General features: G+C 47.5%; 1 protein-coding gene across 1 annotated transcript in view; it reads right to left on the bottom strand.

Annotated features, from left to right (window-relative positions):
* The window catches only part of gabrg1 (gamma-aminobutyric acid type A receptor subunit gamma1), a 38,752-nt gene extending 23,051 nt beyond the window's left edge, over positions 1-15,701 (bottom strand). The window contains exon 1 of the mRNA XM_061744079.1: positions 15,604-15,701. Coding sequence (XP_061600063.1) covers positions 15,604-15,680 — 77 coding nt within the window. The 5' untranslated portion in view covers positions 15,681-15,701. The remainder of the gene's footprint in view (positions 1-15,603) is intronic.
* Positions 15,702-18,380: the final 2,679 nt, after the last annotated feature.

The raw sequence follows: 18,380 nt of genomic DNA on the forward strand, positions 1-18,380 counted from the left end.
GGCTCCTCCTGCAGCCGGTGGCCGTTTCCACCAGATCAGGAGGCTGGATACTTGAACCGTCGGTTATTCATACACATTACTCATCACAGTTTGCAACCACAAGGGTCTGGATCTAGATCGCCTTGGAAACATCGCAGATGTCGCCTCAATCCACCTGAAGATCTCCTGCTCCGTTCTTCCCTGAACTATCTGAACCGCATCATCTTCAGCGCTTCAAAGCCGTTATCCGATTCCAGATGAGCTGGATTTAATTTCACGTATAATTCAGGGCCAGATTTAGTCCAGTCCTGGTAAAACTGCTCGTCTACAGACATGACTGCTCTTTTCAGCCGTCTGCCAGAAGATTAAAGCGACTCTCCTAATCTCCAGCCCGGCGGATCACTGTCATCACGCCCTCTCAGATCTGCTCAGCCATTTACTCATTTTCTCTTCCTCTTCTTCTGTCATTACTTTTCTCGTGTCTCAAGATACTTTCCCTCAGAGACACTCATTCCTCCCTCGTTCCACATCCACCTCCAGCTCCAGCTGTGCATCAGACGCCCCACAAAGGTGCCAGACGTGCTTTCACAGGTACGCCGCTCTGCCACCGTCCTCCACTCGACCTGCAACACCTTTCTGACGGCTTCATCTTGAATCAACGCTGCCGGCCTCAGTTTCCCAGCTGCTCCAAGGGGAGGGTGTCGTACTCGCCTGAGCAGGTGTTACCGGTGGCGACTCCTCAGGGGGTCCTGAGCGCAGGAACCGGGTTTGCTAAGCAGCAGGTAGCTAAAGTTAATTTACACGGCTCGTCCAGCTGGTCTTGCCTCGCAGAACACCGGGATCGAAAACCAACGCCGCTGTCGGAATGATTTCATCCTCTGAGCCGAGTTTGCAGCTAAACTCCTGCAGCCCGTTACGTCTTTTCTCTTTCCCAGTTAACACGGCAACAATTAGTCCCAGTTATGCCGAACAAGAGTAATAATAGCTGTAAACAACAGGAGACGTAACACCTGCAGAACAGAATACGTAACACCTGCAGGACAGGGACGTAACACCTGCAGAACAGGAGACGTAACACCTGCAGGACAGGAGACGTAACATCTGCAGAACAGTAGACGTAACACCTGCAGAACAGGAGACGTAACACCTGCAGAAAAGGAGACGTAACACCTGCAAAACAGGGGACGTAACACCTGCAGAACAGGAGACGTAACACCTGCAGAACAAGAGACGTAACACCTGCAGAACAGGAGACGTAACACCTGCAGAACAGGAGACGTAACACCTGCAAAACAGGGGATGTAACACCTGCAGAACAAGGATGTTACACCTGCAGAACAGGAGACGTAACACCTGCAGAACAGGAGACGTAACACCTGCAGAACAGGAGACGTAACACCTGCACAAGAGGGACGTAACACCTGCAGGACAGGAGACGTAACACCTGCAGAACAGGAGACGTAACACCTGCAGAACAGGAGACGTAACACCTGCAGAACAAGAGACGTAACACCTGCAGAACAGGAGACGTAACACCTGCAGAACAAGAGACGTAACACCTGCAGAACAAGAGATGTAACACCTGCTGAACAGGAGACGTAACACCTGCAGAACAGGAGACGTAACACCTGCAGAACAGGAGACGTAACACCTGCAGAACAAGAGACGTAACACCTGCAGAACAGGAGACGTAACACCTGCAGAACAAGAGACGTAACACCTGCAGAACAGGAGACGTAACACCTGCAGAACAAGAGATGTAACACCTGCTGAACAGGAGACGTAACACCTGCAGAACAGGAGACGTAACACCTGCAGAACAAGAGACGTAACACCTGCAGAACAGAAAACGTAACACCTGCAGAACAAGAGACGTAACACCTGCAGAACAGGAGACGTAACACCTGCAGAACAAGAGACGTAACACCTGCAGAACAGGAGACGTAACACCTGCAGAACAAGAGATGTAACACCTGCTGAACAGGAGACGTAACACCTGCAGAACAGGTGACGTAACACCTGCAGAACAGGAGACGTAACACCTGCAGAACAGGGACTTAACACCTGCATATCAGAGGCGTAACACCTGCAGAACAGGGGACGTAACACCTGCAGAACAGAAAATGTAACTCCTGCAGAACAGGAGACGTAACACCTGCAGAACAGGAGATGTAACACCTGCAGAACAGGAGACGTAACACCTGCAGAACAGGGATGTAACACCTGCAGAACAGGAGACGTAACACCTGCAGAACAGGGATGTAACACCTGCAGAACAGGGATGTAACACCTGCAGGACAGGAGACGTAACACCTGCAGAACAAGAGATGTAACACCTGCAGAACAAGGATGTTACACCTGCAGAACAGGGACGTAACACCTGCAGAACAAGGATGTTACACCTGCAGAACAGAAGACGTAACACCTGCAGAACAGGGACGTAACACCTGCAGAAAAAGAGACGTAACACCTGCAGAACAGGGGACGTAACACCTGCAGAACAGGAGACGTAACACCTGCAAAATAGGAGACATAACACCTGAACAAGAGGGACGTAAAACCTGCAGAACAGGGACGTAACAGCTGCAGAACAGGAGACGTAACACCAGCAGAACAAGAGACGTAACAGCTGCAGAACAGGAGACGTAACAACTGCATAACAGGAGACGTAACACCTGCAGAACAGGAGACGTAACACCTGCAGAACAAGAGACGTAACACCTGCAGAACAAGAGACGTAACACCTGCAGAACAGGAGACGTAACACCTGCAGAACAGGATGTTACATGTTTCTCGTCTGTACCTTCAGAATAAAGGCGTTACAGAGGTGGTCGTGACATCACAGAAGCCCAGAGTTGCTAAAGGTCCCTAAAGGACAGAGTTTCAAACAACGACCACTAAAGTCAAAGTGAAGGAGTCACTGTAACTCCAAATCATCCTCTTGAAAGAAAGTGATTTATTTTTCACGCCACGCCCCCTTTAATACCACAAGCTCTTCGTTGTAATCAGGAGTGTAATTATGATTGCAGTTTTAAACTGTGTGCAGTGATTCACTCGAACAATCTCTTCCCTGAATGTCGAGCTCTGAACAGGAAGTTCCCAGAAACACATAAACATCACGCCGGACTCAGAACGGCCAGGTGCTAAAACGGTCGTCGCAGCCTCACGGTGATGATTTAGCACCTCGGCAGAGTTTGTTCCGGACACCAAAGCAGCAGTAAATCAGCCGCTTCCTGGTGTTTTATATTCTACGTGCAGTGAAGGAGAGATTCTCCGGTCCAAGACTTTCATTACTGGAAACGACAGTTTCCTGGAACCCTGAACCTGCTCAGAGGGAAGAGAGAATATGTTTCTGTTCTATATGAATTTATCATAAAAAGTGATCTGGTGGTCAGGTAGGTCCCACAGAGTCTCCTCCAGGTGTGCAAAGAGTAAAGTTGCTTTCGTCAACGGAAATTATGACTAAATATCATTGTCAAAGAACCTTTATCACCTGAGGAAAACGGGACGCAACAAAAATGCTGGTCATGTGACAATAACGATAATTAAATGTATAATGCAATATCGTAGAGGAATAAAAAACTACCACACGGGGATCTTCTCTGGGGCTGGGAGAAGAAGAAAAGACCATCTTTGGATACACTTTCCAACATAGACGTGGAAAAGAAAACCCAATGTGTTGTGGAAAAAAAAAAGATGGGGAGAAATACGGAAAAATAAATATGTTGTAAACTCAAATTAGAGTCTTCTGTATCTGGAATGAATGTATTCTTGAGTCTATAAGGTAACAATAATATGATAATAAGATAACCTTGTTTGAATTGTAAAATGGGTTTGGATAAATACAATCTTTGACTAAAACTAGACTAAAATGGACAATTCTGACTAAAATAAGAGTAAAATGCTCAGGTTTTTAGTTGACTGAAACTTGACACGACTAAAAGGAGAATAAACGTGACTAAAAATAATAAAAACTGAAATGATAGATGGACCCAAAGACTAGACTAAACTGAAACTGAAAGACTGAAACAAGCTGCCAGAAACAACACTAGTGCAGACGTCCATCCAAGATTCGCCTGAATATTTAACTGACATGTTTGACAACAGCTTGAAAAAACACATATGTTTGTGTCATGAGAGGAAGAATATTTCAATTTCAATTTAAATGTATTTATTTAATGACAGGGACTGTACATGTTAATGAGCACGAGTGTAAACATGCATGGTTGTAGCCATAGGCTAATTTCCACCATTCGTCCCTGTGGCAAATCAATGCCAAACATAAAACATAAAACCGGACACCAGCAAACAAGGAAGACAAGATATAGCGACGAAAGACAACATTTATAAACACGACTAAGCTAGATAAAATCAATAGGAAATAAAAACATGTTGCAATTAATACCAGTGAGTGACCGTCACGTTTAAAGTGCTTAAGTGCAAGAGTTTTGTCTATTATGGACTTAGATGAAGATCAGATAACACTTTATGGCAAGTTTAGTGCAGAAAAGCAGCTGATTTCAGACGCAGGTTCTCTGATAAACGAGCGCCGACGCAGATTCAGCCGGAGTTCAAGCTGGATCTGGTTTTTCTGTTGCCGAGTGTTGGTTTGTGTTGGTTTGTGTTGCAGAGTGTTGGTTTGTGTTGGTTTGTGTTGCCGAGTGTCGGTTTGTGTTGCCGAGTGTTGGTTTGTGATGGTTTGTGTTGCCGAGTGTTGGTTTGTGTTGCCGAGTGTTGGTTTGTGATGGTTTGTGTTGCCGAGTGTTGGTTTGTGATGGTTTGTGTTGCCGAGTGTTGGTTTGTGTTGCCAGTGTTGGTTTGTGATGCCGAGTGTGGGTTTGTGTTGCCGAGTGTTGGTTTGTGTTGCCCAGTGTTGGTTTGTGTTGCCGAGTGTTGGTTTGTGTTGCCGAGTGTTGGTTTGTGTTGGTTTGTGTTGCCGAGTGTTGGTTTGTGTTGCCGAGTGTTGGTTTGTGTTGCCCAGTGTTGGTTTGTGTTGCCGAGTGTTGGTTTGTGTTGCCGAGTGTTGGTTTGTGTTGCCGAGTGTTGGTTTGTGTTGCCGAGTGTTGGTTTGTGTTGCCGAGTGTTGGTTTGTGTTGCAGAGTGTTGGTTTGTGTTGCCGAGTGTTGGTTTGTGTTGCAGAGTGTTGGTTTGTGATGCAGAGTGTTGGTTTGTGTTGCTGAGTGTTGGTTTGTGTTGCTGAGTGTTGGTTTGTGTTGCCCAGTGTTGGTTTGTGGTGCCGAGTGTTGGTTTGTGTTGCAGAGTGTTGGTTTGTGTTGCCGAGTGTTGGTTTGTGTTGCCGAGTGTTGGTTTGTGTTGCAGAGTGTTGGTTTGTGTTGCAGAGTGTTGGTTTGTGTTGCAGAGTGTTGGTTTGTGTTGCAGAGTGTTGGTTTGTGTTGCCGAGTGTTGGTTTGTGTTGCTGAGTGTTGGTTTGTGTTGGTTTGTGTTGCCGAGTGTTGGTTTGTGTTGCCGAGTGTTGGTTTGTGTTGGTTTGTGTTGCCGAGTGTTGGTTTGTGTTGGTTTGTGTTGCTGAGTGTTGGTTTGTGTTGCCGAGTGTTGGTTTGTGTTGCCGAGTGTTGGTTTGTGTTGCCGAGTGTTGGTTTGTGATGCCGAGTGTTGGTTTGTTTTGCCGAGTGTTGGTTTGTGTTGCCGAGTGTTGGTTTGTGATGCCGAGTGTTGGTTTGTGTTGCCGAGTGTTGGTTTGTGATGCCGAGTGTTGGTTTGTGTTGCTGAGTGTTGGTTTGTGTTGCCAGTGTTGGTTTGTGTTTGCCGAGTGTTGGTTTGTGTTCCCAAGTGTTGGTTTGTGTTGCCCAGTGTTGGTTTGTGTTGCAGAGTGTTGGTTTGTGTTCCCAAGTGTTGGTTTGTGTTGCCGAGTGTTGGTTTGTGTTGCAGAGTGTTGGTTTGTGTTGCCGAGTGTTGGTTTGTGACACGAGTGTTGGTTTGTGTTGCCGAGTGTTGGTTTGTGATGCAGAGTGTTGGTTTGTGTTGGTTTGTGTTGCTGAGTGTTGGTTTGTGTTGCCAGTGTTGGTTTGTGATGCCAGTGTTGGTTTGTGTTGCTGAGTGTTGGTTTGTGTTGCCGAGTGTTGGTTTGTGGTGCCGAGTGTTGGTTTGTGTTGCAGAGTGTTGGTTTGTGTTGCCGAGTGTTGGTTTGTGTTGCCGAGTGTTGGTTTGTGTTGCAGAGTGTTGGTTTGTGTTGCCGAGTGTTGGTTTGTGTTGCCGAGTGTTGGTTTGTGTTGCTGAGTGTTGGTTTGTGTTGGTTTGTGTTGCCGAGTGTTGGTTTGTGTTGCCGAGTGTTGGTTTGTGTTGGTTTGTGTTGCTGAGTGTTGGTTTGTGTTGCCGAGTGTTGGTTTGTGTTGCCGAGTGTTTGTTTGTGTTGCCGAGTGTTGGTTTGTGATGCCGAGTGTTGGTTTGTTTTGCCGAGTGTTGGTTTGTGTTGCCGAGTGTTGGTTTGTGATGCCGAGTGTTGGTTTGTGTTGCCGAGTGTTGGTTTGTGATGCCGAGTGTTGGTTTGTGTTGCTGAGTGTTGGTTTGTGTTGCCAGTGTTGGTTTGTGTTTGCCGAGTGTTGGTTTGTGTTCCCAAGTGTTGGTTTGTGTTGCCCAGTGTTGGTTTGTGTTGCAGAGTGTTGGTTTGTGTTCCCAAGTGTTGGTTTGTGATGCAGAGTGTTGGTTTGTGTTGGTTTGTGTTGCTGAGTGTTGGTTTGTGTTGCCAGTGTTGGTTTGTGATGCCAGTGTTGGTTTGTGTTGCTGAGTGTTGGTTTGTGTTGCCGAGTGTTGGTTTGTGTTGCCAGTGTTGGTTTGTGTTGCCCAGTGTTGGTTTGTGTTGAATCACTGAAGCCTCTGAACGTTTCCCCCGCTGAGCTTAAATCAACAACGTGCTCAGATCACAGATTCCCCTCCAGGCGGGTGATACGTGACTCTGGCGGCTTCATCAATCTGCTCGGCCGTTTCTCCTTCAACGTTCCGTTTCATGCAAACCTTGTCGTTCAAGGTCGGACGTCCATCAGGAACCGTCACGGGGGAAGGTTACACCCCCCTCACTGCTGCTGCCACGTTGCTACGGCAACGTATAGGCTCGTCAAGCCCTGTGGGGGTGAAGCTTCGGAGGGAGAATATACAACCCCCGGTTCCAGACCGGACTCAGCAGGAATTCACAACTACAGTTTCTATAAATGAAGCCAAAGAGGGAAAAATAAAACCAAAAAATATCATGTTTGCCAATCCCAAGTACCCCCTTCCTGCCTCAACAGGATTTTAGAGGGTAGGAAACAGGTAGGATGAAGGTAGGAGGAAGGAGGAAAGTATGGGGCAGGGACGAGGTAGGTAGGAAGCAGTTAGGAGGAAGGTAGGAGGTAGGATGCAGGTGGAAAGTAGGGGGCAGGTAGGAGGTAGATATGAAGCAGGTAGGTAGGAGGTAGGCAGGTTACAGATCGGTAGGAGACACATAGGAGGAAGGTAGGAGGCCGTAGACAGGTAGGAGGCAAGAGGCAGGTAGGAGGAAGATTTGAGACAGATAGGAGACAGGAAGAAAGTAATGATAGGAAAAAATAGGAGCCAGGTAGGAGACAATTAGGAGGAAGGTAGTAGGAAGGTAGGAGGCAGGAAGAAAGTAAGAGGCAGTAGACAAGTAGGAGACAGATATGTGGAAAGTAGGAGGCAGGAGACAGGTAGGAGACAGACAGGTAGGAGGAAGGAGTCAGGGGTAGGTAGGAGGAAGGAAGTAGGAAGGTAGGAGGCAGGTAGGAGGAAGGTAGGAGACGGGAAGGAGGTAGGACGAGGGTAGGGGCAAGTAGGGGGAAGGAAGGAGTCAGGTACGAAAAAAGTAGGAGGCAGGTAGGAGGTAGGAGGTAGGAAGGTTACAGATACTGTAGGTAGGAGACAAATAGGAGGAAGGTAGGAGGCCGTAGACAGGTAGGAGACAGGTAGGAGGAAGGTAGGAGGAAGGAGGAAAGTAGGAGAGAGGTATGAGGAAGGTAGGAGGCATGTAGGTGGCAAGTAGGAGGCAGTAGACAGGTAGGAGGCAGGTAGGTAGGAGGCCGTAGGAAAGTAGGAGAGAGGTAGGAGGTAGTAGACCGGTAGGAGTTAGGAAAGTAGGAGAGAGGTAGGAGGAAGGAAGTAGGCAGGAGGAAGACAGGAAACAAGCAGGTGTGACTGGTCACGAGTCCTGGGTGAGATGATCCTCAGCCGGTGTTTGTTGGTCTAGAACATTCAGGTGTGTTACAACGCCATGAGGGAAAGACATCAGCAATGGTTTTAGAGGTTATTAAAACTATTTCCAAACTACAACCATTACAGCTGTCAATCATCCCAGAGTGAAACTCCCAGACGGACAATGTTCAGGGAAACAGAAGACGAGCACAGAGCCTGCAGGGTCACAGGGACGATAAAGACCAGGACGGAACGATCAGACGGAGACGGAACCAGGGCCGTTGGTTTGAAGGAAGTATTCAGGAGAAAACCTTGCCACACCTCCACCTCACCATCGCCACACCTCCACCTCACCATCGCTACACCTCCACCTCACCATCGCTACACCTCCACCTCACCATCGCTACACCTCCACCTCACCATCGCTACACCTCCACCTCACCATCGCTACACCTCCACCTCACCATCGCTACACCTCCACCTCACCATCGCTACACCTCCACCTCACCATCACTACACCTCCACTTCACCATCGTTACACCTCCACTTCTCCATCGCTACACCTCCACCTCACCATCGCTACACCTCCACTTCACCATCGTTACACCTCCACTTCTCCATCGCTACACCTCCACCTCACCATCGCTACACCTCCACTTCACCATCGCTACACCTCCACCTCACCATCACTACACCTCCACTTCACCATCGTTACACCTCCACTTCTCCATCGCTACACCTCCACTTCACCATCGTTACACCTCCACTTCTCCATCGCTACACCTCCACTTCTCCATCGCTACACCTCCACTTCTCCATCGCTACACCTCCACCTCACCATCGCTACACCTCCACTTCACCATCGCTACACCTCCACCTCACCATCACTACACCTCCACTTCACCATCGTTACACCTCCACTTCTCCATCGCTACACCTCCACTTCACCATCGTTACACCTCCACTTCTCCATCGCTACACCTCCACTTCTCCATCGCTACACCTCCACTTCTCCATCGCTACACCTCCACCTCCACCTCACCATCGCTACACCTCCACCTCACCATCACTACACCTCCACCTCACCATCACTACACCTCCACCTCCACTTCTCCATCGCTACACCTCCACCTCCACCTCACCATCACTACACCTCCACCTCCACTTCTCCATCGCTACACCTCCACCTCCACCTCACCATCGCTACACCTCCACTACACCATCGCTACACCTCCACCTCACCATCGCTACACCTCCACTACACCATCACTACACCTCCACCTCCACCATCGCTACACCTCCACCATCACTACACCTCCACCATCACTACACCTCCACCTCCACCATCGCTACACCTCCACCATCGCTACACCTCCACCATCACTACACCTCACCATCACTACACCTCCACCATCACTACACCTCACCATCACTACACCTCCACCATCGCTACACCTCCACCATCACTACACCTCCACCATCACTACACCTCCACCATCACTACACCTCCACCTCCACCATCACTACACCTCCACCTCCACCATCACTACACCTCCACCATCACTACACCTCCACCATCACTACACCTCCACCATCACTACACCTCCACCATCACTACACCTCCACCATCGCTACACCTCCACCATCACTACACCTCCACCATCACTACACCTCCACCATCACTACACCTCCACCATCACTACACCTCCACCATCACTACACCTCCACCATCACTACACCTCCACCATCACTACACCTCCACCTCCACCATCACTACACCTCCACCATCACTACACCTCCACCTCCACCATCACTACACCTCCACCATCACTACACCTCCACCATCACTACACCTCCACCATCACTACACCTCCATCATCACTACACCTCCACCATCAGTACACCTCCACCATCACTACACCTCCACCATCACTACACCTCCATCATCACTACACCTCCACCATCACTACACCTCCACCATCACTACACCTCCACCATCACTACACCTCCACCTCCACCATCACTACACCTCCACCATCACTACACCTCCACCACCACTACACCTCCACCTCCACCATCACTACACCTCCACCACCACTACACCTCCACCTCCACCATCACTACACCTCCACCATCACTACACCTCCACCTCCACCATCACTACACCTCCACCATCACTACACCTCCACCATCACTACACCTCCACCATCACTACACCTCCACCATCACTACACCTCCACCTCCACCATCACTACACCTCCACCATCACTACACCTACACCATCACTACACCTCCACCTCCACTACACCTCCACCATCACTACACCTCCACCATCACTACACCTCCACTACACCTCCACCTCCACCATCACTACACCTCCACCACCACTACACCTCCACCTCCACCATCACTACACCTCCACCATCACTACACCTCCACCTCCACCATCACTACACCTCCACCATCACTACACCTCCACCATCACTACACCTCCACCATCACTACACCTCCACCATCACTACACCTCCACCATCACTACACCTCCACCATCACTACACCTCCACCATCACTACACCTCCACCATCACTACACCTCCACCATCACTACACCTCCACCTCCACCATCACTACACCTCCACCATCACTACACCTCCACCATCACTACACCTCCACCATCACTACACCTCCACCTCCACCATCACTACACCTCCACCATCACTACACCTCCACCATCACTACACCTCCACCATCACTACACCTCCACCTCCACCATCACTACACCTCCACCATCACTACACCTCCACCATCACTACACCTCCACCTCCACCATCACTACACCTCCACCATCACTACACCTCCACCTCCACCATCACTACACCTCCACCATCACTACACCTCCACCATCACTACACCTCCACCATCACTACACCTCCACCTCCACCATCACTACACCTCCACCATCACTACACCTCCACCATCACTACACCTCCACCATCACTACACCTCCACCTCCACCATCACTACACCTCCACCTCCACCATCACTACACCTCCACCATCACTACACCTCCACCTCCACCATCACTACACCTCCACCTCCACCATCACTACACCTCCACCATCACTACACCTCCACCTCCACCATCACTACACCTCCACCATCACTACACCATCACTACACCTCCACCATCACTACACCTCCACCTCCACCTCCACCATCACCTCCACCATCACTACACCTCCACCTCCACCATCACTACACCTCCACCATCACTACACCTCCACCATCACTACACCTCCACCATCACTACACCTCCACCATCACTACACCTCCACCATCGCTACACCTCCACCTCCACCATCACTACACCTCCACCATCACTACACCTCCACCATCACTACACCTCCACCATCGCTACACCTCCACCATCACTACACCATCACTACACCTCCACCATCACTACACCTCCACCATCGCTACACCTCCACCTCCACCATCACTACACCTCCACCATCACTACACCTCCACCTCCACCATCACTACACCTCCACCATCACTACACCATCACTACACCTCCACCATCACTACACCTCCACCATCACCTCCACCATCACTACACCTCCACCATCACTACACCTCCACCTCCACCATCACTACACCTCCACCATCACTACACCTCCACCATCACTACACCTCCACCATCACTACACCTCCACCATCACTACACCTCCACCATCACTACACCTCCACCATCACTACACCTCCACCTCCACCTCCACCATCGCTACACCTCCATCATCACTACACCATCACTACACCTCCACCATCACTACACCTCCACCTCCACCTCCACCATCACTACACCTCCACCATCACTACACCTCCACCTCCACCATCGCTACACCTCCACCATCACTACACCTCCACCATCACTACACCTCCACCATCACTACACCTCCACCATCACTACACCTCCACCATCACTACACCTCCACCATCACTACACCTCCACCATCACTACACCTCCACCATCACCTCCACCATCACTACACCTCCACCTCCACCATCACTACACCTCCACCATCACTACACCTCCACCATCACTACACCTCCACCATCGCTACACCTCCACCATCACTACACCATCACTACACCTCCACCTCCACTACAGCCAGTACTGGAGTTGTAAAAAATAAATCAGGGGGGATGGTGGATTTTATCATATGGGGACAGATAATTTGTGCTGATTACAAATAATATAATATATTACAAATAATAGCAGTGACCAAAACAGCTGCAGAAATACTGCAGGAATGACATAGCAGCAGTTAAATACAGCCTTCTGTAAGCTTTAAATATCCACTGGGCTTACATCAAATACATCAAAACACAACAATAAAAAACACTTTTCTGAACTTATCAATATGACTCTGTCCTTCACAGGATAAGTAACATGGATCACTGCAAAAACTCACAATCTTAACAAGAATATTTGTCTTATTTCTAGTTAAAATGTCTCATTTTAGTAAAAAAAATCTCATTACACTTAAAACAAGACTCATCACTGGAAAAACAACAATTTTCACCTGTTTCAAGTAGATTTTCACTTGAAATAAGTAGAAAAATCTGCCAGTGGAACAAGATTTTTTTGCTTGTAATGAGAAGATAAATCTTGTTCCACTGGCAGATTTTTCTACTTATTTCAAGTGAAAATTTACTTGAAACAGGTGAAAATGGTCAAATAAGTTATTTTTCTGGTGTTATTTTTCTGGTGATGACTCTAAATGTTGAAATAGCAGTAAAACCACATTCATTGATGAAATGACATAAGGGATGGAAAGGAGGGATGACAGTTTTACAGGGGGATGATTTGGACCGTTTTTATTTCAGGGGGGGATGCCATCCCCCCTCATCCCCCCTCAACTTGAGTACTGGCTACACCACCACTTCACTCTCCTTCCTTTCTCTTTATGCCAATTTCATACACTGTTGTTTTATCTGCTTGTTGTAAAAGTGTTTTTATGAAAGATGCTCATAAATAAATTTGTAAATAAAATCGTATCATTGTTATTCTTGTTATAAGGTAAATTAACTCCACATTTATTCCTCCAGGAGGTTCTAAGCTCACGTGGCTCTACGTCTCAACACCATCACCACGAAGACCTGGACCCGAGTCAGAGTCCTCTAACCTCCTCTGCAGAAATCAGACCAGAACTTTCTCTTTTCTCTTTTCGGTCACCACATGTTTGAAACAGATCCTGATTTCCTCCTCCGGAGGAGTTCCTCTGGTCAGGCACCAGAACTCTTATGGTTCCAGTCAGGAGTTCCTCTGGAACCAGAACTCTGATGGTTCCAGTCAGGAGTTCCTCTGGAACCAGAACTCTGATGGTTCCAGTCAGGAGTTCCTCTGGAACCAGAACTCTTATGGTTCCAGTCAGGAGTTCCTCTGGAACCAGAACTCTTATGGTTCCAGTCAGGAGTTCCTCTGGACAGGAACCAGAACTCTTATGGTTCCAGTCAGGAGTTCCTCTGGACAGGAACCAGAACTCTGATGGTTCCAGTCAGGAGTTCCTCTGGAACCAGAACTCTTATGGTTCCAGTCAGGAGTTCCTCTGGAACCAGAACTCTTATGGTTCCAGTCAGGAGTTCCTCTGGACAGGAACCAGAACTCTTATGGTTCCAGTCAGGAGTTCCTCTGGACAGGAACCAGAACTCTTATGGTTCCAGTCAGGAGTTCCTCTGGAACCAGAACTCTTATGGTTCCAGTCAGGAGTTCCTCTGGAACCAGAACTCTTATGGTTCCAGTCAGGAGTTCCTCTGGACAGGAACCAGAACTCTTATGGTTCCAGTCAGGAGTTCCTCTGGACAGGAACCAGAACTCTTATGGTTCCAGTCAGGAGTTCCTCTGGACAGGAACCAGAACTCTTATGGTTCCAGTCAGGAGTTCCTCTGGTCAGGAACCAGAACTCTTATGGTTCCAGTCAGGAGTTCCTCTGGAACCAGAACTCTTATGGTTCCAGTCAGGAGTTCCTCTGGAACCAGAACTCTTATGGTTCCAGTCAGGAGTTCCTCTGGAACCAGAACTCTTATGGTTCCAGTCAGGAGTTCCTCTGGAACCAGAACTCTTATGGTTCCAGTCAGGAGTTCCTCTGGAACCAGAACTCTTATGGTTCCAGTCAGGAGTTCCTCTGGACAGGAACCAGAACTCTTATGGTTCCAGTCAGGAGTTCCTCTGGTCAGGAACCAGAACTCTTATGGTTCCAGTCAGGAGTTCCTCTGGTCAGGAACCAGAACTCTGATTGTTCCAGTCAGGAGTTCCTCTGGTCAGGAACCAGAACTCTTATGGTTCCAGTCAGCCTTTAACGGTCGTGGCTGGAAGGTGGATGTGCAGAAATGTGGAAAATGTGGATGTTTTTCTGCTGATTCCTCTGAAAGTACAGAAGACATGAAGAATGAAGCAACTTCTGCTCATCACTTGTTCACGTCTCCTGCAGGACGTGTCACGTGACCCGCCGCCGGACAGAGCTGATGGAGAACCATCAGACCAGGAACCAGAGTCCTGGTGATGGAGAACCTCGGACCAGGAAGCGTAGCGAAGCTAGCGTTTCTTAAAGTATTTCTGAGCCTAATAATAATAATAATAATAATAATAATAATTATATATATATATATATATATATATATATATATATATATATATATATATATGTATATGTGTATATATATATATATATATATATATATATATATATATATATATATATATATATATATATATATATATATATATATATATATATATATATATATATGTATTAATAAAATACATATATGATATATTAACATGGTGTTAAAAAAATGTAAAAATAATTTTTCTGAGCCTGTATACTACAACAGTATAGACATTACTATACTATAAACATTACTTTACTGTAAGCGTACTCCTAAATGAAATACTTACCTGCTGTACGTTACTGCTCTAATTTTTCAACAACTGGTGCTTTTTATTATTTTACCTCTTTTCTTATCATTTTATTTGTTATTTACTGTCTAATTATGTCTTGCCGCTTTTAATGTTGATGTAAAGCCCTGAGTTGAATTGTGCCTGTAATGTCCTGTAATGATTGCCACAGTAACAAATCAATACATGCAGCTTTCACTTTTGGTTCCCTGTAACCAGAGTCCCGCACATACCCAGACAGGTGAAACACGCGGCTCAGATCCAGCAGACACGCGGGTGGCACGGCCTCCCCGAGGGCCACGGACCCCCGAAGAGCCCCGGCCCCCAGACTGACCCCCCCGGGGGGCCACGGACCCCCCCCGGACCCCCCGGGGGCCGCGGCCCCCAGACTGACCCTCAGGTGGAAACAGACACACCGGACCCGTAGGAGGAGGATGCGGGTCTGATACGTCCTCCCCCCCGCAGACCTGCCGCCCCGCACCGCGGATCCACCCCCCCGTCCCCCCCCCGGGATCTACTCACCAAACCCCCAGCACGGCGAGCAGCAGCCAGGGCTTCATGGCTCCGTCCCGCCCCGCTGCGGAAAACAGCCGCTGCATCCCGGACCAGATCAGGACCAGAGCCGGGGTAGAACCGGGGTAGAACCGGGGGGGAACCGTGGACCAGGACCGGACCAGGACCGGAGCTCTGCGGGGGTGGGGGCGGGGGTTCGATCCTCGTGGGCTGCGCGTGGCCGGATCACGTCCCGCAGCAGATGCTGCTGCTGCTGCTGATGCGTGGATGTGGATGAGGGGGTGATGGTGACGGGGGGGACTGGTGCTGATGCTGAGCTGCTCCTCCTGCAGCTGCAGCAGCTTCACCTCCACCGGGTACAAATCACCTCTTTCTCTGAGAGAATTCTTTTAATCTGAAGTGTTTTTATTTATCTAAATTAATAAAAACATAAAAACCGTGTATTTATGGCTGATCAAATACAAATATTCACGTTTTTCCTTCCTAAAATAAATCCCACAAGAACATCTTGTTCCTTCACTTCAGCAGCTCTGACTCCATGTTCATGTTCCTGTTTGATTTCATGTTGTTTTTTAAATCTTTACCTTTCTAAACTGATCTACAGGAGCTGCAGTTCCTCCACCGACCACTAGGAGCCCAGACCTCGGTCCTTGCCTTGACTAGCAATATCACCCCAGAACACAAGGGGGCGCCCTGGAGGAGGAAGGTCATGTGATGCAGCATCATATCAAGTGTAGCTGGTGTCGATACGATTAGCAGCAACAAGTCGTATTACCGTTTTTTGAGCTCCTTATTCGGCGCTAAGCAGCTAAAGGGATGATGCCCCCCATTGGCTGTTTCAGCTGTCAAGTAAAAGACCACACCCTTATAGCCTGGACATGAGACCTGGGAGGAACCGGTGGATTACTGTGTCTGGAGAACCAGGAACTACAGACCAGAGATCAGGAATCAGGGACCAGAACCCAGAGACTAGAAATCAGGGACCAAGGACAGGGGACCAAGTATGCTACTAGTGACCAGGGACCAGGAATCAGCAGTCGTTGGCGGACTTTGTTCATTTTTATAGATAATTAGTTGTAATATTCTGCTTTTGCCAATATTTTGTTATTTCTACACACACCAACACCTTTTGTTCAATATGTAATAAAAGAGGTTCACTCTGATCTTAAACGGGGCCATTAAGTTATTTCATTGTTACGATACAACAAACATTATGTCAGAGTGTGGATGATGAGGATGATTGACAGCACCAGTCCCCCCCAGGTGGAGGTGGAGATGGACAGCTGGGAGCTGGAACAAGAGTCAAAGACAGTCATATTTATCTGATATCACTGATAAAAACTCCCATGATGCACCTGGTTCACCAACGTTGACAGACTAACAACCCTCTGAGACACGGAACTGAGTTTGACTCTTTTACTCACAAAATTCAGTCAGTCAGTCAGTCAGTCAGTCAGAGTTCAACGCTAGACGCAGGACATGTGTCTCTTCTGTGTCCACTGAGAGATACAGATTTGTCCAATCAGCCGTGAGGACCTGGATGACATCATACTCCACCTGGACTCCACCTGTTGCTGCCAGCAGGGTTTAGAACAGTATTGAACATCGTTTGTCCTCAGATCTTCTAGACGTAAATACGTCTCTGCTTTCAGGTTTCTGAGTTTGAGTTTGAGTTTATTTCGATCAGCAATCATTGAAAAATGTCCATCCAACAAAACAAGAAAGGAGTACATAAGTGTGACGGAAAGGGTTAGAGCTGAAGCTCAAGAGCTTATAGATGCTCTAACCTTTATACCATCAAATCATATATAGAATACGTATATACAGTACGCACACATACACATTGATACATTCATGCATCTACACCCATATACAACACACATACTCATATACACAGATTTTCACAGGAAAGATTATGTAGTGTTTGTGATTTAAATGTTGTTGAGGAATTTCTTAAAGTAGCTAAAATCTCACTTTTTCCATGTGACCGTACACCCATATGGAACAACCCAGACATCCTGAAAAATGATAAAAAGATGGTTAACTTCGTTCAATGGAGAGATCAAGGAATACGGTATTTACAGCACGTAATTGTAGGAGGACAGTTTGTACCTTTCAATACAATTGTTCAATATGGAGTTAGCAGTAATACATTTTTAGAGTGCCAACAACTTAAGGCCATAATAAATAAAACATATAAAATTAGCCAATTAGACTTACAACTTCCCGCTAAGATAATAGATTTATTGAATCTAAGCACTTTAAATTTGTTATCAAAACTCTACAAATTAGTGTCTAAACTGGACAATTCAGTCTCTCTCCCGATTTCCAAGTGGGAGGCGGATCTCTCTCTAAATACCGACCAGTTTTCTTGGTCACAAATATGTTTAAATATTTTTACTATGACTAAGAACCCAAACTTACAACTTATACAGTACAAAGTTCTTCATAGAATACACTATACTGGACAAAGGATGTTCCAGATGGGCTTTGTCACCTCTAATATCTGTTCACAGTGCACAGAGAACACTCCTGATAATTATATGCATGCTTTATGGTTCTGTACACCGGTACAGAGGTTCTGGAAGGAGATTTGTGAGGATTTATCCACATGGATCAACTACAGAATACCAGTGTGCCCCACAATATGTATATTAGGACACCTGGGAGATATTCAAATGGAACCTAATTGGACACACCGGGTTCTCACTGCCTTATGTATCGCAAAGAAAACCATTCTAGTGAATTGGAAACAAAAGTCCAGTTTATGTATCAACCACTTTAGG

The sequence above is a fragment of the Cololabis saira genome, chromosome 16 (genome assembly GCF_033807715.1).
Source record: "Cololabis saira isolate AMF1-May2022 chromosome 16, fColSai1.1, whole genome shotgun sequence".
NCBI lineage: Eukaryota > Metazoa > Chordata > Actinopteri > Beloniformes > Belonidae > Cololabis > Cololabis saira.